This window comes from Indicator indicator, chromosome 14 (assembly GCF_027791375.1).
Source record: "Indicator indicator isolate 239-I01 chromosome 14, UM_Iind_1.1, whole genome shotgun sequence".
Classification (NCBI taxonomy): Eukaryota; Metazoa; Chordata; class Aves; order Piciformes; family Indicatoridae; genus Indicator; species Indicator indicator.
The window spans coordinates 20393920-20418616 of NC_072023.1; the positions used below are offsets into that span (position 1 = coordinate 20393920).

The following is a 24697-nucleotide window of genomic DNA, read 5'->3' on the forward strand; positions in this document are numbered from 1 at the left end:
AAGAAGCTGAGGGGCTGCAGTGACAGCAGCTTGATGAGGAGGGATGGAACTGAGGGGCAGCTTCCCCTTGGTGGGGAAGTGAGCTGCACCTCTCCAGCCATGACAATTCCTCTCACTTGAGTGGCACTGACTTGGTAGGACATATGGCGAGTGGTGTTTTCAGAGCTGTACACGTGCTAAAATTATTGTCTTTGCTGTTTATAGTGAAAATTACATGGAGGTGGATGTTTTCAGGGCAGATACTAAAATATCTCTTCACTGATGATGGATTTTTGCCTGGAGCACCACCCACTGGGTAAAGTCATGGTGAGATCTCAGTCTTCCTAAAGTCTAGTCTCCTTTTCTGGCCAGTAAGTTGTCTGAATTAAATGATCACTATTGGCAAAATTATCTTTTCTGCTCTTTGTGCCACAGGTGCCACTCTCCCCGTTGGTTGAGAGGTTCTCATCATGTGAAGAAGACCTTTTCCGGAGAACCCAAAGGACAGCAACGCTGAAGAAAATGGACACCGTGCCCAACATCAAAGTCAGCCCCAGATACACATACCTGAGAGAGAAATGATCAATCAGAGCCCATTTCAAAGGCAGCATGTGACTGAAAGGCATCAAGGACACGTTCATATTTTCATGTGGTAAGGCTGAGTAAGAAAGCTCTTCAAACAAGGTGATGCTACCAGAGATGAGAACTTGTTAGCTCACCCCAGTCAGGTATTGCGTGGTCTGTGGCATTAACTGATCTCCTTCAGCCCAATGTGCTTCAGAGAGAATAATGCTAATATTTTTAGGGTGATTTATCGATTTTTTGGTTGCCGTAGCAGTGATACTAAGACCAGTTGATGGTATTTTTGCATTACAGTCATCATGACAGTAACAACAACAGCAACAATGGCATAATTATGCTTCATTTGTAGCGAGTCCCAACTGAGTTTTTGTCCTTTCCTTCAAATTTTCCAAACAAGATATACTCTCCCCTCATGTTTTGTCCTGGGGTGGGTGGAAGGGCAACTTCTTTCATTTTTCTTTTACCATTGTTATTCCATCCCCCATTTCTGGTAAAGCCTCTAATGAATGAAGTTGAGATAATTCCTCTCCTCCAGCAATAAACTGATGACAACACTGTGCTTAAGCCTCTATATAAGCCAAGCTTGCTTTGTGGGCATCCTTCCCATTGTTTTTGTGGTCCAGCTCCAACATGGAGCAATGAGGAAGTTTAACAGCCCATTTTCTTACTTACTTAGTGGCTTACACACGTTCTTACAGCAGAGTTGTCAAAAAAAAAGATTTAGCATGAAATCAAAGTTTTAACTGAATATTATTTTTTTTTTGGTGTGTGTGAAAAAACTAAATGACTTAAACAGTTCTGACTGGTATTGAAATAAGATATCCATCCTCCTTCACACTCCCACTCTCTCTCCATCCCCTTCTCCCCCACCCCCTCACCCCCCCCCCCAAAAAAAAAAAGGGGGAAAAATAAAACCAAAAAAGAGAGACTAAACCAAAAGAGGATGTTAAAACCTGAGCGTTATTGTTAGTATTACTAGTCAGATACTTTCCTTCGGCACCAAATCATTCACTCACATTTTCTGACAGAAATTTTACCAGTGCCAAGTGTAGATTAGTGTAAATTAGTTAAAGGACACAAGTTAGAGAATGAATGCAGAAAAGCTGTTACCTGAGTGCACTGGAGTCATATAGTCTGCATGCTCCTCTTCCCCCACATCTTTTGCTTCCCCATTTCAGGCAAGTGGTATCTATAGCCACTCCAAAATACACTGGGGCTGGAACTCCCGCTGGGTGTATTTAACAAATAAATAGAGGCAAGAAGGTTACTTTCCAGGGTGATCAGTTCTGTTCATATGGAACATTAAATAATACATTTCAACAGCAATGACACTTCCACACCGTTTGCTGGTTTGAGAAGTCGTGCTTTGCATTGCCCAAGCACAGACCACCCTTTCCTCCCTGTGGGGAATTGGGGTGGGGAGGAAACGCAGCTGAACATCAAAACGCCCATGGAAGTCAGCGGGAGTGCTGGCCACGGCTTGTTTTTCTCACCCTGCAGAACTCCTCTGGGGGAAAAGAAAAAGGAGATACTTCTCCTTTCCTGAGAGTGATGGAGCCTGCTCAGCTTGTGGGTGGGGTTGAGGAAGGCTGGGTGAGAGGAAAGAGAGACTGCAGGGCTGGGAGCCGGCAGTAAGGCTACAAGTATCCTGCAGTATCCTGCGATCCTACTGTGGTAGGGTAAACGTAATGCAGTGCTTACGGCTGATGGAAAGGCAAAACTAATTCAGGTGCTAATGGGGACATTGTGCAACCTGGGGAACCATCCAAGGCTGCTGGTGGAGAAATTAAGCCTGGAGGGAAACCCTGGCCTGAAAAGGTGTGAGAAAGTGGCCAACAGCTTGTTTTGATGTCATTTCATCTGCCTCATACAGTTCATCCAAGTCTTCTCTGTTTAAATAAGTGACTTGCTTCTTGCTCATTACTGCCATTGCTATGAAGACCTAGAGGATTTTAGTTTCCATTCACTGGCATCTCATGGTACCCCCGATTTTAGAGAAAACTCATCAAAGACTCTAACACAAGGCTGCAGTGAACTCTGCCCTCAGGCACACCTATATTAAGATTACTTCCCTTGTATGCCTGGAAATTAGTCACAGATTCTGAGCCACAGCTGTTCCACTATGGATGGATTGAATAAGGAGAGACAAAAAATAATTTTGATGTTCAGCTTCATAGTCCAAAGGATCACTTGTCACCCCTATGGTACATTTGCATTGTAGCTGTATTTATGAAATACAAAGCTGCTTCCTTCTTCCAAGCTTTTTCCTACTTTTTGTTTGTTTGTGGTTTTATTTATTTACTTTTTGTTTAAAATCATGCAATATTAACTTGTCAGTTAGATGTCATTCTTTCTTTCCAGTAATCAAATTTTAATTCTAGGATAAAATAATTAGTGAGGAGTATATGAAAATAGACCCCAAAGCACAACTGGACTTACCAAGTACTCTTATTGCCAGAGTGTAGATACCAAGTGCAAATGATTTCAAGTGTGGTTTAATGCATCTGAAAATAAATTTGTAAATGGCATTAAAAAGAAGTAAATAATTGAATGTAGATAATTTGAACAAAAATAGAAAGGAAAAGGAAGGAAAGAAGTGTGACTTTTCCCCTCCTTACTGACACTGGCTTTAACAGAATTACAGAAATATGCAAATAATATAATAAAGTCAAAACAGTATCTAGGAATTCTGTGCATATTTTAAGAAGATGGTGCCTTTTCAGATCATAATAGCAGTTAAGAGTTACTAACGCAGTAGAAGAAAAGTGGTTGTGAAATTATGCATCACTGGATAGTTTTATTCAGTTAAACACTCTCAAATTGTGGCTCATGACCCAGGTTAGTACAAGGTATTTAGGCAATTTCACTGCACTGTACCTAGGTTTAGGTTCACACCTTCTGTAGAGGTAAATGCTCCAAGCCATTCCCTGACAGAACAGACCATTTGCATTTGAACATTTCTGAGCTTTCAGCAGGGACCCAGACTGATGCAGACACCCAGGTCAGCCTTTGCTCATCATCCTGGCTCTTCTAGGATGGTGGAGGTTTTGGCTAATACAACAGCTGCCCTTCACATCTCTGCTATCAGCAGCGTGTGTATGGAGCCACTCAAATTACTAGGACACATCTGCTGCTAACCTCTTCAGCTGCTCAAGTGTGCTGTTTCACCCAGCATCTGTCAGACTGCCTAGTACAATACTTGATCCACCAAGAACCTGAGTACATGCTTTGATTGTAGGATGTGAGTACAGCCAGTTACACAGTTAGACTGGGACACGCTTGATATGTACACATGTGAGTGATTATGGTAATTGATTAAACTGCCTGTTGTCACAGTCATTTGATTCTATACTATTATGTTGTCACATTCATTTGATTCTATACAAAAAGAGAAAAAAATGTATGAAATTCAGTTGTCATCATGGATAAACGTAGCACTTTGGAGATACAGCCTATGTGCTCTGAGCTTCTGCAGAAATTCATGTACTCAGGAATACCTTCTATAATATAATAAAGCCATTGTAAAATTAGCTCTTTTGCTCCCCACCAGTGACATTTTCTTATTTCCCAATCTATCTTCCAGAACAGCATTAAGAACCCATACTGTGAAGAATATTTTGGTCATCTTCCTTTAATTTAGTGAGAATGGAAAAGTGTATGAAGGACATTCATAGAAAACAACACCAAACTACTATGGTCAGAAAATTACTATGTGCATCTCATTCTGCAATCTGAGTGCTTTATTCTCTAATGCCCTGATCATGGATTACCATCATACAGTCTGTTATATTGTGGCTAATACATGCACTGCCATCTCAGCAGGTGTCAGTGCAATACAATTTTGAGCTGGAAGAATGTTTTTTTTCCCCCCTCCTATCAGATACATAGTAAAGAAGCAAGCCTTAGCTCAGAAATCCTTTTGAACAAATGTGAGGACATAGAAAGCAAAAAGTGGAAAATAAACCCAACAATGGGATGTGTTCCATAAGATTTGTATTGCACAAAAAAAAAAAAAAAATCCTTCTCTTTCAGATAAAAAAAATAAAAATAAAATTGCTTGAGCATTTGTATTGTCTTTGCACGGAAACATAAGTTCTTTGAGATCTTGAGTGAAAGCCAGGCTTCTCTGGGAGATCTAAGACTTCCTTTTCACTGCCTAATCATCTACTATTAATAGCTTGTGCTTGAACAACATCTATCTGTACTGCAGGGTTTTTTCTCAAAAACTTCAAAGCTTTCTCAAGTTCCTTGGCAATTATAATTAGTCTAAAAAGACATTTCAGCAAATGACTCAGCCACTAGCTGTAAGCGTATTTCAATGATTTCAGGCATGTAAACCCTTGAAGTAAATGTCACTAAATCTTATAGGCTTTTAGGGAGTTAACTGTATTCATGCTCCATGGCAGGTGCAACAATATCTGCCCATCTGAAAACATCAACTTGCTTAAGTGCTGAAATCTTATCAGATCTGACTAAATACTGACTAATTTTAAAAACAGATAATCGGAAAAAATACTTCACGAAGTCTGCAACTTGACCTTGGGACTATTTGTTTTCAAAAAGTGTTTTCTTTCTGGGAACAGAACCACACTTTCAGTTCAGAGAGATTTCCAGGGAAAGTCAGTCAGTGATGGATTTCAGAAAAGTAAGTGTGACCTTGAGGTGGAGTGGTGCCCACAGGTCACTAGCAGGGATTGAAAAAGCCAAGGATTGAGCTTAATGAAAAAAGGTTTTATTCAGCTTCAGCTCAGATTCAGGAGCCTCCAATTCAGCAGGAAAACAACCCCTCAGTTTCAATTAACTGCCTCTCAAAGTAAAATGATTGTCAACAGAAATAAAAGCTCCAAAGCAGAACCAATAAAGCTGTTTTGCTAATTCCATATAACAAAACATTTGAGTATTGTTATTGAAAATCTCTCTAAGCTTTTATAAATAAACCCATTAAGAATTAAGTCCCCTGAGAGCCAGTTCACAGCGTTGAGAAGTGCAGGCAACCCTGTGTGTGTTAAGCTTGTAGGTGTTCTGCTTTGAATGTCTCCTTCCTAACACTTCTGCAACAGAGACAGGATGGAAAGCAAGAGGCTGAACATGGCAACAATGGTTTTGAGGCCCTGCCTGGTACCATATCCATACATTTTCTACCATATCACAGAATCACAGAATGTTAGGGGCTGGAAGGGACCTTGAAAGATCATCCAGTCCAACACCCTGCTAGAGGAGGATCACCTATACCAGATCACACTAGAATGCATACAAATGGGTTTTGAATATCTCAAGAGAGGGAGACTCCTGGGCAGCCTGTTCCAGTGTTCTGTCACCCTCACTGTGAAAAAAATTCTTCCTCATGTTCACATGGAACTTCCTATGCCTCAGCTTCCACCCATTGCACCTTGTCCTGTCATTGGGCATCACCAAGAAGAGCCTAACTCCATCCTCTTGGCACTCACCAAAGCAAAGAGAATTTGGGGTAAGAAATCACAACAGTAATAAAGATTAGCTACACAATATTTACTGTTGTTTTGTTTGAGAAGTAGAATGTACCCATCTGGAAATAATTTGGAAAGAACTGAGCAAGAAGCCTTTCCAAGACAGAGTGGAGCAGCACTGAGAATCCAAAAATTGCAAGAAGTTGACAAAAATCCAGATTAATCACTAGAAGTATTATATCCCTTTTGCACTTTCCAAAATTAGCTTAAAAGCTTACACTCAGTGATGGACAAATAGTTCCAGCAGTTAAATGCCTGTTGGAACAATCCCTCGGGACAAGCGTTTAATAAATCCATGGTTAGTACAACAGAAAAAAAACCCCAACCAACAAATCTTATGCTAAACCTATCTTTGCTTTGAAAAGAGATGCCTGGGACAGGTCAAATATATGACGTTAGGGTTATGTATGAGTATGTACAGGGTTAGATCACCTCTGTGCATTGGCATCCATAGCAAGGTAGAAGAACACATAAGCAAATGTGTGTACACATTGGTACATGTAGAGCTGGTTTCCATATGCATGGAGGACATTTAACACCATTCCGGTAATGTAAAAAGCATTAAGGGAAGGGGAATTTGGTCTAAATCATAACCAGATTTCCTATATTGTGTTTAAAACCAGAAAGGTATTGCTGGCAGGGAAAACTACGAACGCACTGTTGCATCAATGGCAGAAAACTTGGTGTCAAATTACAGGAAAAAAACATTTTAAAAGGGACTGTGCATGGCTAAAAGCATTTCACAACACTAGGGGTGAGAAAGACCCAGTTACATGTGCCAAAACACCTTGAAAACATTTGGCAATGCCAGCAGAAATAATTTCTTACCTTAGAAGCAGAATGTATCCAGGTGTGCCACCTACTGACAAAGTGTATGAAGTGATAACTGATATTACTAGAAAATACAGAAACATTTTTGGGCACTCATTTCCTTTTTGACACAGTCCCACCACAGCTGAGGAGCTTTGTGAAGGAGATTCCAACATTCCCACACAGCTGCAGTTAAAAAATACCTGGAAGACAACAGGTAGAATTGTGTGATATCACATCAAGAGCAGAGAAGTGGGTGCTCAGGGGTTGCACATCATGTTTTTCTGGATAACGGGAAAGTTTGAATCCAAAGTGGAATTGTGGTGTTTTGTTTTTGTTTTTGTTTTTTTTTTTTTTCACAAGGAAGAGGCTTGTTCATTGAAAGAGCAATTTAGAAATAAACTACTGTAGATTAATGTATTTTGTGGGGTTTTTTTTAATAGTTTTGGTAGCCAATAGCTGAAAAAAAAAAACCAAAACCCTCTTACATACTCTGCTTGGGATTTCTGCTGGAAGTGTCAGTTGAGAAAGTTTTAAATGTGGGTGGCAGACTGCTAAAAAATAAAAAAAATCTGAGTAGTTTAATGCTGGAGAGGACATGCCTTAAAGCATTTACTCTGACAGAACTGGTTATATTAGGAAAACTACCACATCATGCATGGAAAAGAAAGATTATCTTACAGTGTTTTTCCCACTGCCATTGGACGCGTGGCAGCCAGCGAGACAAGCAGAAATGTAGGTAACTCCATTTTCCCCACAGATGGGGTCCCAGTCAGTCTTGGAACAAGCACAGCCTGAGTTGCACTCCGAAAACAGGGCGTGCTCATAATCAGTCATCTGTTTAGTTCTGGGGGAAAAGAGACATTTCAGTGATGTGCTATAGCAGATGTGGAAGAAATCATTACCAAATCATGGCTTATGCTTTCTGCCAGGTGCACCTGGCCAGACCTTCCCTCTGTAGCCCATAAGGTGTTGTCTCTTCACATTTATGCAGCAGTATAAATTCTTACTTCTCTGTTATCAAAAGATTTTCACACTATCACACCAGCTCCTGTGAGATGGTAGCTACTTTATTAAGGGAGAGAGTTAACAATTTCTGTTCATGCATTTTCATGGCTTTTCTAAGATTTCAGTTATCTGAGGCTTGACACAGCTTTAACAAAACTGGGTCAAAAAAGTTTGGTTACTCCAGTGGCAAAGAGGGAAGTGAGTTACTAACGTGAAATGCCTGCTATAGAAGTTCATGAGGAAATGATCAGAATGAGATTCATCCAAACTGAGGGTCTGCTGCTACCTTGCCCAACAGCTATTTGTCAACCTCAGGCAGCTGCTTGCTGACAGCTGCCACCAACAGAGCTGCTCCTGGGGCTGCTGTGGAGTCAATGCTGGAAACTCTTCCTAAACCATGAGCTTTACAGAGCAATAGCATGGGTGAAAGTGACCAAAAATTGCTAGCCTCAGGTGTATCTCATGGTTAGCATTATGCCTAACTCATGGTTAATTCATAAATCCTTAAGGTTTGGGTTCAGATGCTGTTAAATGCCAAGGGGTTTTCAATAGCACCAGAGGCAAGAAACAATTAATTGAATCTCACTTTCCCTGCTGAGCTCCACACATTTCCAGAAATCTCTAGGCTCAAAGGATGGGTCCCATGGTAATAACAATTAAAAAGTAATCAGAAAAATAATCTGCACTTGTGGCATAAACCCCTCTGGGCTGAAGGCAACAATCAGGAAAGGATTCTAACACAATGCCCACTGGAGTACTTTCCAAGGCTTTGAAGCAAATTTCTGGGAAGTATATTTAGGTCAGTCATTCTCTTTTCAACAATATATACTTCGTGGAATTAAATGAGGAAGGAATTCACTTCACAATAGCACTTAATGCTGAAGTGTGCCCTTCCCAGCATACCCGTGGTACGACACAGTCAGTCCAGCCACATCTGAATTCTCACATCCCATTGCAAACAATGAGAGGAGCAAAAGGTAGCCAAAGAAAGACGATCCTAAGGAGAGTTTTGCAGCCCCTAAAACATTGATTCTAAATTTTTTCATGATGAGTCCTCCAGAGAATATGCCAAAACCCACAGCAGGAATGTTGATAAGACCTGAAATCAAACAGAAAAATCTCTATTACTGATAACTCCAGCTCAATGGACAGCCACAAAAATGGCAGCAGAAATAAGATGAAGGGGAAAAAAAATGCAAAACATCTTCAGTTTGGGCATTTTATTTGTCCAGATTTGGATTATTCCTATAAAGGTGCTGGGACTGCTTTTAAATACTTGCTCCCAGAGAAATGTTTCCTTGCTAGTTCTTTGACAGAGAGACTACATAAAAATTTTAGATAAGGATCTTCCACTTTCTGAAGCTAAGTGGTTTTCTCCACTGTTAATTTGTCAGTAGAATGATTATTATAGTGTTAATTCAAACATCTCAAGTGTTATTTCTCTCATGAACTGCTCTGGGCTCAGAGAATTTACCTGGGGTATTGTGCTGCTTAGGGCAACCAACACAGCCACATTGCCACTACCCAGTCTGGGGCTTTGCTATAGACCTTGCCTGTATACAAACTTTCCTTCTCATATAGAAACAGTACGAGCAACAGGGTCCGCTCTTTGGGGTTGCCCTACTCCAGCTTTCCAAGGCAGCTCCTCTCCTTTCCTTTTCCACTGGCAGATGGAGCCCAAACTGCTCATTTCTAGAGGAAAAATTTGGGTTTGCCTACAGCATTTTTTGTTTTGATTCAGCTATGAAACTGATAATCCCCTAGAGAAGTCTCCAACAGGGAGAAAAACAGTGATATTTCATTCCCTGGGTGTCCGGGAGGGCCAGGGAATTTCTCTGGTTTTGGTTGTGCTTCACTAGCTGAGTGTTGCAACAGCAGAAAGATAGGTATATCCCATGGGCTCTCTTCTGTCAGACTTCAGACAATCAGGTGGAATAGCACTGAAGGAAACATATAAAACTGGGTGGCCATTAATCTTTACATGGACAGTGTTGCTTGAAGTAGTGTCCATATTGATAGACATGGACAAGATGACACAAAACCCCCCAACCATTCAGAACATGCAAAGTCAAACAAGGTGTCCTCTGCTAGATTTGATTGAAACTGAAAATTATTTTCTCATCTCTTTCAGTCAGTTCCAGCACAGGAAATTCTTGCCTTTCACAGGGCTGTGTATGGGGTTCTAAGCTTTTAATTCATGCTGACACCTAGTGATGCTGAGCTTAGTGAAAGAACGAAAATAAAGCAAGCACCAGAGCATGCATGCAATCACACAGCAGAGGAAGTTGCAGAACTTTTTTCAAGAGGCTGGAGATATTATAACAGAATTTCAAATGATTTAGTATAAAATACCAATTTATGACATTAGAACCTAACCTGCCAGCTAGGAAGTGCGCTGGGATCCCTTAAAAAATTCTGGCTCAATTCAGTGTTTGATCCACCTGTACACATGGGAAGAAATATCAGTGCTTAGAGGGGATGCTAATAGGTACATCTGATGTTAGAAAAAGCCTGATGTTATCCAGCAAACCCAGGAGTCAGTATCTTGGCTGAGCATATGAGCCCAATTCAGTCACTGATGAGGTTCAGGAAACTTTACTGGGGCAGCATTTTCCACTCGGTGTATACATGAAAATTGTACTACAGGGGATTTAAAACAGTGTGTTTAGAAGCAGCATAGCACGTACGTTGTCACTACATACCTGTTTTCCTGCTTTCTTTTTACTTGTAACAAGAGACTGAGATTGGAAATGTGACCTGTGTGAGGCACCAGAGAGTACTCACACTGCCTGCTCATCCCTGTGCACCTTTTTTTGTTCGTGTCTTTGTCTCATAACTTTACAGGTAAGTCCATTGCTTGACACTGGCACCATGAGTGGGGCTGGGGAGCAAAGTGTGCATATTTAAGGAAAGTCACAGTGGGAGCCATTTGACTTGCACCTTCCTTGGGTTGTGACTACTCAAAAATATCTCTTAGGATCTCCAGCTGACCTTTTTTCTTTTATATATATATTTTTTTTATATTGCTCTGACAATTCTGATACCTATCAGAGAGATTGTGAAAGAAAAAAGAAATGGGAAAAGAGGTAGGGGAAAGCAACTGACACTGTTAGTTCTCATCAGCCCTCAGCATTCATAGGAAGGGTGGACTGGGAGAAAAATGGAGTAAGAAACTCTCCCCACCAAATTGCAGGGATGGTCACTCAGCCAGGATCCTTCCCTAGCTAAGCTATCACACATTCTCTGTTGGATGTAGTCCCTATGCTTCATGAAATCAAATGGATCTTAATCCTCCCTGGGTTTGCACATACCTGAAAGCTTAGTTCCAGAAAAATCTTTAAACACAATGAGAAGTACTGTACTGAATGTAGGGATTGTTTTCTGGACTTTCTCTGGCCATTGACTATGCTTGAAGATTTCTCCTTTCTTTCAGGAGTTCCATGCCAGGAAATTCCAGCTTCTGTCTTTAAGGAATTAACATAGCACAATGGATCAATACAGCTTTTCTACATATATACACCCCTGTTGCTGTGCAACTAATGCTGCTCTGAAACAAGGCAGTTCCCTCTGTGTTCAGTTGATGTAAACCTCTTTGCTGTGTAATGCTATTGAATCAGGGACCTCAGGAACTGAACCCAAGCTGAATACAGGCTTAGCGACTGGGCAGTGAAGTTCACCATCCTGAAGACATCTCCAAAAATGTCCACCTCAGCATCCAAAGGCAGAAGCAGTGTCTCGTTCTCACTTTGTATGGGAGGGCTTTGGAGATTAACTTCACAACAGAGAAAGGCTCTTAGAGTAGAAATACCCTTTTTTCTTTTCTTTTCCTTCATCAGCATCACACTGAGATAATGTTAAGTTTTAAACACATGTATTGTGTCATCACTGATATACATATCTTTGACTTCCTTTTATTTCACACCAGCCTCTTCAGATAGTAAGAAATCTCTGGCAATATCACAACTAGTCTATGGTCAGTCCTTTAGCATGCAGTGAGTTGAAATAAATGGGAAGCCAGCAAGACAACCTATCTGTCTGATGACAAATTTATGTATTTTAAAATTAAGTCTCTTTTTAACTATCCTCTTGTGTTGCACATACATTATTTTTCAAAGTTCCATCAAACTGGGAAATAATCTATCAAATTATGTAATCTTTTGCAGCGGCTGTTGCCTAGATAAACTCAGAGGTATCTAGTGCTGAAGCAGAAATGAAATAACTTACCTTCTGTGAGCTACTACTTAAAACCAGACTGGGAAGGAGAAGAAATAAATGTACCCTGAAAAAGTCCAATTTTCTCTTTATGTATGTATATGCCACTTGTGAAATGTCAATTTTTAAGATGGCAGAAGGAGATATAGCATTACCTATAACAAAATTAGTTTTTGAAGATGTTTGCCCATACTGTTGCTCAATATACTTTGGTTTATATGTCACCATGCCAATTAAAGAATTGAACTGAATGATACTTGCACACAAATACAGAATGTAAACTGGATTCCCAAAGAGGCTCTTCAATGATGGCAAGAATTCTGCAAGACAAAACAACAGAAATGAAAAACCAGTCCAGAAAGAGAAAAACAACACTTTGCAACATGCTTGCACCTTCCAAAGAAGGACTGCAGGACATTTCAGAAGGAATCCATGAAGCACCATGATGCTAAGAGCTACCCTATTTCTAGATAGGGAAGCAGTGGAACAGATTACTAAGAATAAATTTCCTAGAAGAGATAACTTGTTTCAATAATAAACCAGCACTGATTTAATTTCTAATTGTCCTCAGCAGCTACTGCATCTTTTAGCTTAATCTGGGAGCAGAGAGTGTTCAGCCCAGCTGACAGTAAGCACAGACATAATGAGTTACAAATTCAAGTATTGAGGAAAAACGGTGTTTTGACAAAGTAGGGCCAAGGAAATGCAACTGTGCAAAACTGTGCAAAATTGTGCATAAAAGCTTGTGCCTAAATCCTCCTAAAATACTATATCTAGTCTGTGCCCATCCTTATTCTCATCAGATATTTTATGTGGGTTTTAAACAACTATCATTAAAGAAAAAGGTTTAGAAAAAACAGACATTATTTTTAACCCCCACCTTTGCAACATCCCTGTGAATGATTTTTTTTTTTTTTTTTTGAGTGGGGCTTCATGATAAGGCCCCCTCCATGGAGATGTTCAAGGCCAGGTTGCATGGGGCCTTGAGTAACCTGGTCCAGTTGAGAGGCATTGAGATGGCAAGGAGCTTGGCTAGATGATCTCTAAGGTCTCTACCAGCCTAAGCCATTCTATGATTCTATGCTTCTATGATATCTCCTAGGCCACTGGCATAATTTTATAAATCTCATCTGAAGAAATTCCGCATGCAAGAGCAGGTTCAGAGAACAATTAATAGATTGTGTTTGTGCATGGTAGTTAGTTGAAGAAAGACTGTAAAAACAGTAATCCTGAGAGCACTAAAATATGGCCTTATAAAGTTTTAAAGTATAAAAGCTAGTGAGAGAAAGGTTCAACTGTCAGAAAGAAACTTCAGTGGCTTGCCTTTCGCCATCTCGGTAATCTTCACTTGTTGCTGATAAAATTTGTGTTGGTCTTTGTTATCCTCAGTGATGAACTTTGACTGCTCAGAAGAAGTACTGGAGTCCTTTCTTCTCTCTGGTTTTGGAAGGTGCTTAGGCAGGAACCAGAAAGGGATGCCAGCCAGAACACTAATCACACCTGCTATTAAGTAACCTAGCCACCAGGCTCCCACCCACTGCACGTCCTTGTGAGTTATTGTTACACTCTCTGCCGAAAGTAAAAAAAAAACAAACAAAAAACAAAAAGAGGAGAAACAAGTAAATGGGTTTTGAGAATGGTTGATGATAACAAGGAAGGTGATTTTTGCAGGGACTTTGTCCTGAGAAATCCACCCCACCTTGCCAGGTTTAGCTGTGCTGTGTGTCTGTCTCTGCTGGTGTTAGAATTGTAAGAAGGTGATAAGGACTTGCAGATCTCTGTGACACAGCAAACAGCCTTTCGCTGGCACCGCACGTTCCCCAACTGTGTCACTTGCACATCCTCAGAGAGGCTGCAAAGCTTAGGACATGGGGCAGTCCAGGTGGCCATGCAATTGCTCCCAGTCAGGCTGTTCTGCACAAAAGTGGCAGAAAAAAAAGGAGTGGAAGGTGTTCTCAGGAGGAAGGCCATAAGGAGCCCTGGTAGCCACTGCAAGACCACTTTCCTAGGCAATGACAGCATACTACAAAACGCACACACACAGCTCTCAGTAGGATTCTGAGCCTCTTCCTGGTGCCTGCTTTCCTCCAAGAACCTCCTCACCATGGCATCTCCTGGGGGGCACCCCCGCTGCAGAATTTCTGGGGCTGAGGAATAGTCATGCTTCCTACTTCCTCCATACCAATCCTTCTTAGTCTCTTCTTCATGCTTTCATACATTGCTGTCACCCTTTCTATTTCATAGAGCGTCTGCTCTACCCCTGCTAGCCCCTTATGCCTAAAAGAAAGCTAGATAGTTTGTGGCCTAAAATAGACATTTTGGAGGCTGACCAACTTTTTTAAAATTTGATTTTTTCTGACTTACCCAGATCTACAAAGCCAATGTCAACATAAAGTTTGGCACACAGGGATCCTAGAAGAAAGCCAAATATTGGTCCTATAATTGCAACTGTCTGTACACAGCCTGCAACAGAACACAGGGAACTGTTAAGCTTAACTGTTAAGTTAAAAAGAGCAGTGGTTCTTACTTCACCTAACAGCAAAGTATGACATGTGATGGATAACAAATGATGAAGTCTTAAAATACTGAGACTTTGCTCTTTGGCACATTAGTTAGACCAGTTAAAATATTTTCATGAAGAAAAAAGTCAACAACAAAATTGCCCCTACTTCAATGACATTTCAACTTCTTTTATCACCCAATTAAAGAATGAAACAGCGTAAAGAAAAAAAAAAAGTCAAACAATTTAATAGCCTAAACTTGGTAGCAGCATCAATCTGTCATTGCTAGCAACTCTTCATCTGCCTAGGTTAAAGTAACTGGAAAGTAAAGGTCAATTACTTAACTGATTACTTTAAGTTAGGGTGGGCTCTGAAAAGGCTGAAAAATCACTTTGTTTTGGTACTTAACATTATCATGCTTTAATACACCCTCGAACGAACTCTCAGGATACTTTGAATTTTCAAAACCGACCTGGAAATCTGGTCTTGTACAGAAACTGATCTGGAAATCTGAGTCTTGTACAGAAAGAAGCTGAGTTTTTGCTTTTTGCCACAATGGAAACACATCAAGACAAGACATTGTTGAGGAAGCACTTTTTAGTAATATTTCAGATAAATTTGCAGAATTCTTCAGACATTGTTGAGGAGCCAGCAATGAAAGGTGCTATGTTGGACCTTATTCTTACCAACAAGAAGGGGCTGTTGGGGAATGTGAAACCCAAGGGTGAACTTGGCTGCAGTCACCACAAAATGGTGGAGTTCAGGATCTTCAGGGAAACATGGAGAGTAGGCAGGAAGCTTACTACCCTAGACTTCAAAAGAGCAGGCTTTGGCCTTTTAGAGATCTGCTAGTGGGAATAATAGGGCATAAAGCCCTGAAGCAGAGAGCGACCCAAGAAAATCAGTTAATATGCAAAGATTATTTTCTCCAAGATCAGCACAGATGGGTACTGGTTAACAGTACGCTGAACATGAGCCAGCAGTGTGCGCAGGTAGCCAAGAATATATAATTCAAGAGAAGGGCCATGGAGACATCAGAAAGCTATAGCATGTTTCCTATGAAAACAGACTGAGAGAGTTGGGATTTTTCAGCCTAGAGAAGAGGAGGCTCTGGGGAGAACTTAGAGCTGCTTTCCAGTATTTGAAGGGTGCATGATACCTGGAGGGGAACTTTGTACAAAGGCATGTAGTGATAGGATGAGGGGCAATGTCTTCAAACTGGAAAAAAATATATTTAAATTAGACATTAGGAAGAAATTCTTCACCAGGAGGATGGTGAAACACTGGAACAGGTTGCACAGAGAAGCTGTGGAAGCTCCAACCCTGGAAATGCTCAAGGCAGGTTGGACAGGGCCCTTCAGCAACCTGGTCTGGTAGGAGATGATCCTGCCAATAGCATGTGTTTGGATCTAGATGATCTTTAATATTCCTTCCAACCCAAACCATTCTATGATTCTACAGCAAAACCCCAGTGACACCACTGTTTTAAAGCTTCAGCACTATTGTTTACAATTCTACCTGAATCTGGAGGGAATGTTTCTAGTCCCTGCTGAAATTCTATTTGAAGTACTTAAGGCAGTACATATTTTCTATCACTTCCCAAGGAACTGAATGTGCACTGAGGCTCAGCAGTCTACGTCCAGAAGAATTAGGAAGATTAGGGTAACAGCAGGAACCTAAGGTCAAATTCTTTCCTCAAATTAAGACAATGGAACTGTACTGGTATAATTAAAGGGGACCTTGGTCCTTTGAGTGTACATGACTTTTAAAGAAATCTTAATATTTGAAATTATGCAAACAAAACAATCAGAACAAGTTAACAACACTCATTCCGTTATTTAGAAAGAATCAATATCCTTTAGGAAAAGAAAAAAATAAATATTTTTACCAATGTATAAGGCAGCATTTTCTTCAATGGCATAATCATCGATGTATGTAATTCCCAGAGGCTGGATAGGAGTTTCACCAATTCCACGCAAAAGATTTCCCAGCAAAACATAGATCCACATGGAAGAACCTGCTTCTTTTTCACATCCTGCAAGCATCACAAGAGAGCAACAATGATGTGCTTTTTACAACTTTTTTGACACTAAATGCACAGGACTTTCAAAAACACTCCTAATAAGAGAAAAACAGTATGAAGAATATTTGGTTTGGTTTGGTTTTGTGTGTGTGGTTTTTTGGGTTTGTGTTTTTTATGTTTTGGGTTTTGGGGGGGGGGGGGGAAGGGGGTGTTTTGTTTTGTTTTTCTCTGTGGGAATGGCAATTTTAACCCAAGCAGCTTGAGGTGGAACATGTGTTTAGCATGAACTGTTTGAGGCAAAGATATTAGAAGGTGGGCAGTTTTATAATTGCGTCACCACTTTTTCACTTCCTTCTTATCAAACCCAAGATCTTCCCTAAAGGAAAGATGATATAGGAAAGGTTGACGATTGTGAGCGCTACCAGCCATACTTATTCCACAGATTAGAGGATGCAAACACACACATATTTTGTGAAATAGAGAAGGTTTGGATTTGCTCATTCATTATTCATGACTGGGCACCAGGGAGGAAGGTTTCTTGCCCCAAAAGAGCTCAATGCACCCAGAGGGCAGACAGCTTTGTTGTGTGCAAAATGGGGTCAGCAAGCAGGGAGAAAAACAACAAGGGGGTCTGCAGGCAGGGAGACTGAAGTGGCTATCTCCACTGGGCTGAGTCCTGTTTCCCATCATAGGCACATTTTCCAGCACAGGGAAGACCATGACTTTCCAAGTTTCCCAAGGGAAACTGGTCTTTCCGCAAGCCCACAAAGATGCAGGAAGTTACTGGAAAAGACAGCGAGGCTGGAGGAAGGCTGCAGCCTGAAAAAATTCTCTTGGCATTGGGCAGTGCCAGTTATATCTTTATTTCTTCATTGATTTGCCTCAGCCAGTTTTTCTGTAGGAAAGATTGATCTCATTCCTATTTATTGGGGTTTTTTTTTGCATTCTAATAAACTATTGTGTGAGAGTTTGGGAGCCTTTTGATGTATTTTAGTGTGCATATGTTTGACAGAGATCGTTCTCACCTGCACTTATTTTTGCTTGAGACTTTTCCAGGGATGAGAGTGGAGTTTGGCTTTTATCCTGCAGACATGGAGAGATGCTAGCAGTGGAATTGATGGTAGAAGTGAATCTCTCATACCGATACCTGTTTATAAAACAAAGTTGCTTTTTACTGCCCCAACTTATAGGAAAAAAGCAAAACCAGATCTGTTACTATCGTGGAAGATAGGCCCATGACACCTAAATGCAAATTTCACCTGCATCCAGTGTTGCCAGTGGTGTTTTACAGGGGGGAATGGAAGACAGGTTATACTGCAGTAGTACATGAAAAATGTACTCTCAGTTCTCTTTGTGTCACAAGGATTCATTCCACTTAAATAGCACTTTTCTCTGCTATACAATGCATGAATCTGTACAAAGACATTATCAGACTGCAGGTGTATCCTCTGATTGTGTTTGATACTCAGATTGTCTTCCTGAGTTTAGTCATCACTTCACCTTTGAACAATGAAAATGTGGCTGCTGAAGATCACAGGCTAGTAAAAGGATAAAGTGGTCACAACTAAGAATAGCTTATATGTTAAATTATTTGTTCTGCAGTAATAAATCTTTACACACACACACAATTAAATTGAGTAACCACACACACACATGCCTATTTCTACAGGCATCTTGACAATCCATGCCTCAATATTTCAGTGAGCCAGTGCTCAGTGTGCATAGCCCAGGTACAAACCACTGATCACTTTGCACTTACCGTCCCATGAAGAACTGGGGCATGGCAATTAGGAATGTTCCAGCTGACATAATTAAGCAGCCTGCTCCAATTATTCTTGGCCTGTGAAGCTTCGCTCCAAAGTAGCTTACAAGAATTATGATTAGGAGGTTCCCTTTGAGAATGCAAAAGGAAAAGTGAGTTTTATGGCTTGTTGATAAGAGATCCCTTAAAATAATGATTTCTAGTGTGTGGTATAGGAGGCTATGTGAGGGGGAGGGGACTGATCATGCAAGGTTGGTGTTTTTCCCTCTTTCTAGGCTTTCTTACAGGGCCCCAGTGTCTTGCATGAAAAGAAAACCATAAACTTTTGGATAAGAAGCTGGAAAAGAGTAGGACTGTGACAGCTGAAGCTAACAAATAACCAGGAATGCAGGAAAAGAGGGAATCAAATACAGCTTTATGCACTGAAGCTAAGATTTCATTCCCACAAATTCCACAGTCCACTGAACACCCATAAGATAAATTCAGTAATCTGAAATCATAAGAGACAATGTCCCACTGGAAACCTTAGTGCAAGAAGGAAGAGGAGGGGTGAACAATGAATGAAGATTACAGTTAGAGCTTGGTACTCCTGTGATTTATTGATCACAAAAGGTAAATGCTTGTGGGGGAGGTGGATTGCTGACAAAAGGAGAAAGCAAGCAGAAATATGTGCAGTTTGAATCACAAAATATTTAGGATTACGTTGAATTGCTTGGATTATCAACCCTGTCCTATCCAATGTAATCATACTGACAGTCATGCTGACTTTTAGGAGGTGAATCTTGTGCCATTTTAATGGTTCAAGGAGCTTCATACAATCCTTTTTCACAATAAATTGCATCTCTTTTTTTTATATAAAAAAAAAGGGTTTCTACAGCACATACCAATTTCAAAACTGCCATCAATAACGCCAACCAAAGAGGAAGGGATATCAAATCTTCTTTCTATTTGTGTGATAGTACTTTTTAGATAACTTCCTGACAGTGCTTTAGCAAAATAAACAAAAGACAATGCACCAAGAAATATCTGTGAAAGAAATTGACAGTGATTAAAATCAGGCAACACAAAAGGCTCTGCTCTATGAATTACTTCAAGACACTTTTTTTTAATTCCCACCCCTTCTTTTCCCAAATAACTTTGTCAATACTTATCCTGCTTTTCACAAATTGCTAGATTGTCAGAATTTGTCCTTTTCTTAATAATGATATCAAGTGAACTTGCTACCAGACACCTCTAATTTCAGATAGATACCTAAGCTGCTGATGCTTTGAAAGATACAGAGACACATGTTACCTTCCTGATCTCTCTCAGGAGGGGGTATCTTACATAATAACAATAAAGGTAAGTGATAAGTGTGGGAAGGTGAATTATTTGGGCTTTTTTCAGTATAGGCTTTTGCAATCACAGAATCATAGAATGACAGTGTTTGGAAGGGACCTCTGGAGATCACCTAGCCTAATTCCCCTGCTAGAGCAGGTTCATACAGAGCATGCTGTAAGGACGGTGTCCAGTTAGGTTTTGAACAACTCCAGAAAAGGAGATTCCACCACATCTCTGGGCAGCCTGTTCCAGTGCTCAACCACCATCAAAGTAAAGAATTTCCTGCTCATTTTTAGATGAAACTTCTTATGTCCCAAGTTTGTGCCAGTTACCTCTTGCCCTGTTGCTGAGCACCACCGAAAAAAGACTGGCTCCATCCTCCTGACACCCAGTCTTGAAGTATTGATAATATCCCCCCCCACTAGCCTTCTCTTCCCTAGGCTAAAAATTCCTAAGCCACTCAGCCTTTCTTCATAAGAGAGGTGTTTTAGTCCCCTAATCATCTTCATAGACCTTTGCTGTATCCTCTCAAGCAGTTCCCTTGCCCTCCTTGAACTGGACACAGTACTCCAGATGAGGCCTCACCAGGACAGAGTAGAGGGGGAGGAGAACCTCTCTCAACCTTGATGCACCCCAGGGTGCCATTGGCAACAAGGGCACATTGCTGGCTCGTGGTCATCCTGTTGTCCACCAGGACGCCCAGGTCTTTTTCCACAGAGCTGCAGCAGATCGTGGAAACCACAACGTTGCTTTCTCCCTTCAGACATAGGGTGTGTGGACTGAATATATAGGGATGCTCTTTGTAAAAGGTGTGAAAAAAAACAACCAAACCCTAAACATAAATGAAAACTTGCAATAATCTTTCATATAAAAAAATAGTTCTACGTCCCTCAGTTCAAGAAGGACAGGGAACTGCTTGAAAGAGTCCAGCTCAGAGCCACAAAGATGATGAAGGGACTGGAACATCTCCCTGCTGAGGAAAGGCTGAAGGAGCTGAGACTCTAGCTGGAGAAGAGAAGACTACGGGGTGACCTCATTCACGTTTATAAATATGTAAAGGGTGAGTGCCAAGAGGATGGAGCTCTGCTTGGTGACGCCCAATGACAGAACAAGGAGCAATGGGTGGAAGGTGAGAAACACTTGTGGGGAAATAAACAATATCGGTTCTCATTTTCCACAGTGAGGGCTCTCAAAGAGCTCTATAGCAAAGATATTGCTATAGTATTTCACATTTTAACGTGTGATAATGTGGCAATTGGATTTTCAATAGCAATGTGAATGCAAATATGGATGGTTTTTCACTAAAAAATGAATCGGTCAAGCTAGAACTTCAGATCTCTCTTGCTCTCTCTCTCCTTGCCACACATTTGTCTGCTGGGTTTCCAAACATCCCAGGAAGGAGATGAAGACCACATGCAACAGGGGAAAAGCACCTGAAATTTAAAGCTGAGACAGAAAGGTGCACATGATTTCAGATTCTTCTATGGTTTGTTAATGACAGTAGGTAAATACATCATCTTTCTCTTTAATAAAGGCAATTTCAAAAAAAAGAGGACTAGTAATTGGTGAAACCAATCTGCTGAATCTGCTTATTGTTTTGGAAGTATGTTACAGAAATACAGATCTGAAGCAGATACTTTTTTGCAACTTAGAAATATCTTTAATAATTTCATACTGACTCATCAAGACATAACCAGAAATGAAAAAATATTAGTTCAGGAAAAAAATAGAAATAAAGAGATTTTGTACATCTGTATTGGAATAGGTTAATCTTTTTGGTTTGGGTTCCCAGAAGAGACAGATTTTTTTGAACAGAAAGTGAGATGAAATGTTATTGTTTTTCTGGTTTGGAACCAATAAGCTGATTTCTGACTGGCCAATCTGTGACTGAAGGCACAATTCAATGAGAGTGTCAGATTATTGTTAGAGCAAACGGAGGAACAATGATAGAGTTACTATTATACCACAAGTTTGATTACTACAACTTGCCTTCTGTTTGAAAACAGAACTCCATTTCTGGGCCTTTTCGAGATCAGGCAAAAGGAAGGAGGATATTCAGGAATCTAAATGTTTTCATAGCAGTCATCAGACTCAATTTCCCAATATCTTAACTGTATTTTATAATTTATAGGCTTCAGATCAACTATTGCTGGAATCATTGACTGTATTGGTATCTGAAAGTAGATGTGTATGTGAGAAAAGACAACAGAAATAGACTGTGCAGCACAAAAAGAGTGGGCAAGGCCAAAGATTCATTCTCTGTATAACTCAAGTCACCTCAGCTCACTGTTGTGTGGTGATTTATTGAAATCTCTCCCAAGAGAGTGTCAGCATTTTGCAGCCTGGCTTTGGACAGCAGGTAGAGACAGTAGACAAAGCATCATGCCACCTCCTGTACCCAGGTATCCCATACAGGGAGGAATGTTCCTTCAAGGTGCAGTGGTCCTACCATCAGGTAGGTACATTACAAGGCTTAAAGCAGGGAGTTTCCATTGCCTTGAAGAAGTAACTTATGGGTGAAACAGATGCAGGTACAGCAGTGATACTTCTGCAGTTTCATTTCAGAGTCATCTCAAATCAAGAACATTACAACACTACTTTAATAATAAAGGACTTAAAACATGGGGCTCATAATGCAAATATTATTTTTTGGAGCACAGAAGACTGCCACGGCTACAATCATAAAAAGAGCAGTCTGTACTAATAGCTCCTTTGGTATCTCTTTGCTGATACTCTGTTCTCAACTTCAGGAAAATAGGGTGGGTATACTGACAAACCTCAACCAATATGTTATACTTGAACACTGACAAATGTTAGGCAAATACAGATTGGAAGTAAACATTCTTTGTGGCTTAAACATATCTTTAACAACGTATTTCTATATCATGTCTCAGCAAGACATAATCAGAACTGAAAAAGGGATGGTATACCAAAAAACAAACCCCAAAACAAATAAAAAAGAAGAGCTTTTCTAAGTCCCTAATGGAATATTCAAAAACTCTTACTCTACCTTTATACCTCCACAACACGATTGTGTGTCCTTGGACGCAGAAGATTCGGATTTGAATGAAGATCGGTCAACCGGCAGGACCGTGTTGTATGAGAAAAACTGAGTGTTTTCTTTTGATGAGATCTCCATGATGGTATCCCTTGCCTCTAAACCAGAAAACAAAACATGGAGAACATTTTAAAAGGGCATCCTATTAGCTCAGCCTCAAAAGCTTGTCATGTGACAGCAACACCCTGCTGTACTGTTTTCCCTACAACAGCAATTATCAAACTTTACAAGAGAATCTGACTAGAGCACTGGATGTTTAATTATGGAAATATGTGATCCACTTGCCTATAATAATGAAGATGAAATCATACTCAGCAAAGAGCAATCATCTGTCATCAATGTGATTTCACTGAATATTCGACCAAGCATTGCTGGCAGACAAAATGAGGCTTTTGTTAACAGTTTAAACATCTCTGGAGTCTATATGTAAGCTCACGTTTCTAGATGTGACCATGTCTGCAGAGATTTCTCAGAGCTGATCTCTGAATTTCCCATATATCTAGGACATTAAGTAATTAGATCAAAGGAAACTAGCCCGGTTAATGAGGAGCTTGAATTGTTTTAGATTGAAACATTAGCTCTAATCGTCTGATGTTGGCTAATGAGTTACACAAGAATAAAGAGGTTTAGTTCCCTTCACCATTTTTGACAGAGCCTTAGGGCTCACTGATCAATTGTTACAGGAAAAAATGTGAATTTGCTTCTTTGCAGGTAAATACAAAGAAGTAAAGAAAACCTAAATACTACACTTTGAGAACAAAAGGTACCAGTAATTCTTAAATCTCTACTAACATACTGCAGCACTTTGTCCTTAATTTAAATCTCTAAATCAGATCTGAGAATATTTATGAAATCAGCTTCTGTGTTCACTTTTAAGCAGCACCATGTTTTAGAGAACTGCTGGCCGAAAATACACATAGGAGAAATTCTTATTCTTTTATGTTTGTCTAAACACAGAGATCTTTGCAAGTTAAAAATATAGTGGTTCTGTGTATATGCACACACATGTGCCTTCATGGCTCCCCAAGAGACTCTCCAATAGGTATTTGTGCTTCAGGAAATGTCAGTGAAAATAAGGAAAGTATTTCTGGATGCTAAGGTTTGCTCATGCGAATATGTGCCTCGGCTCTCTTCATGTACAGACAAGGCAAAAAGTCCGTGGCTGTAGTACCAACTCTTTCACAAGAGATCTCTCCATCACGTTGGATGAAATATGAACTACTGAATACATCTAAGAGAAATCTTTGCACCTGACACCACCCTGAGAGGGCACTAATGCATTTCCTTGTCAGCACTAATGAGGATACAGGTGTTTTTAAATACAAAAAAAGAATGGGTGTGCTTGCTGCAGAAAACTTGCAGAAAAGCCTGTTCCTGCTCTGCTTTAGACTTTTCTTGTGATCTCGGGAAAAGTTGCATTGTCTCTCTATGCCCTGCTTCCAAACTTGTACAATGGGGAACAACAGCATGCATCTTACAGCACTCACATGAGGATAAACTCATTCAAACTTGTGAACATGGCCATGACCCTCACATGAAGGTATGCTGCTAAGTTTATCAAATAGTCTTCAGTTTAAGCTTCGAAATGCTCTGTTAGTACTACAGCAATCTAGGAATGCCAAAACCCCAAATAATTGAAAAGTGAAAACATCTGATGCACAGTTGAGTGAATTGTCCTTATCTCTGAGCAAAGCAACATCTAACTAGAGAAGGTCCAGCAGAGGAGCAGGGGGCCTGTACAGCCTCCTTCACTGCACCCCACAGACAGTACTGACAAAAGAAAAACAGAAGCACAGTGGAGTTGTGAAGGTGGAATATGACACCCCAATGCTCGACAGCAGCACACCTGGATTGGTACAATTCTCAGAGAGCAGAGTTTAAACAAAACTTGCACTCAGCTGTATAAAAAGCTATTATAAGAATTATTGATACTTAGCTAGGATGTCACATGGACCT

The 24697-nt window shown here is 40.4% G+C and overlaps 1 protein-coding gene across 2 annotated transcripts; it reads right to left on the bottom strand.

The window, feature by feature from the left end:
• Positions 1-323: 323 nt before the first annotated feature.
• LOC128971541 (solute carrier organic anion transporter family member 1C1-like) lies at positions 324-22837 on the bottom strand. Of its 2 annotated transcripts, XM_054387130.1 has the most exons (14): positions 22694-22837; positions 19248-19389; positions 18361-18493; positions 17627-17748; positions 16467-16613; positions 14442-14540; positions 13401-13646; positions 12233-12397; positions 8769-8964; positions 7539-7704; positions 6876-7060; positions 3001-3065; positions 1672-1789; positions 324-546 (listed from the first exon to the last, which is right to left on the bottom strand). In XM_054387130.1, exons 1-14 carry the CDS (start codon positions 22820-22822, stop codon positions 324-326), a joined length of 2136 nt encoding a protein of 711 aa, XP_054243105.1. In that variant the 5' UTR covers positions 22823-22837. The 2 variants fall into 2 exon arrangements, with proteins under 2 accessions (XP_054243105.1, XP_054243106.1); XM_054387131.1 differs by lacking the exon at positions 16467-16613 and having other exon boundaries at positions 22694-22822.
• Positions 22838-24697: the final 1860 nt, after the last annotated feature.

Bases quoted from the DNA above. Each gene is read 5' to 3' on its own strand.
- LOC128971541 (XM_054387130.1), bottom strand. From the start codon at position 22,822: ATGGAGATCTCATCAAAAGAAAACACTCAGTTTTTCTCATACAACACG. The intron at 14,541-16,466 runs GTAAAAATATTT...GTTCTGTTGCAG, and splicing joins AAATGCTGCCTTATACATTG to GCTGTGTACAGACAGTTGCA. The intron at 7,061-7,538 runs GTAAGATAATCT...GTTGTCTTCCAG, and splicing joins ATGGCAGTGGGAAAAACACT to GTATTTTTTAACTGCAGCTG.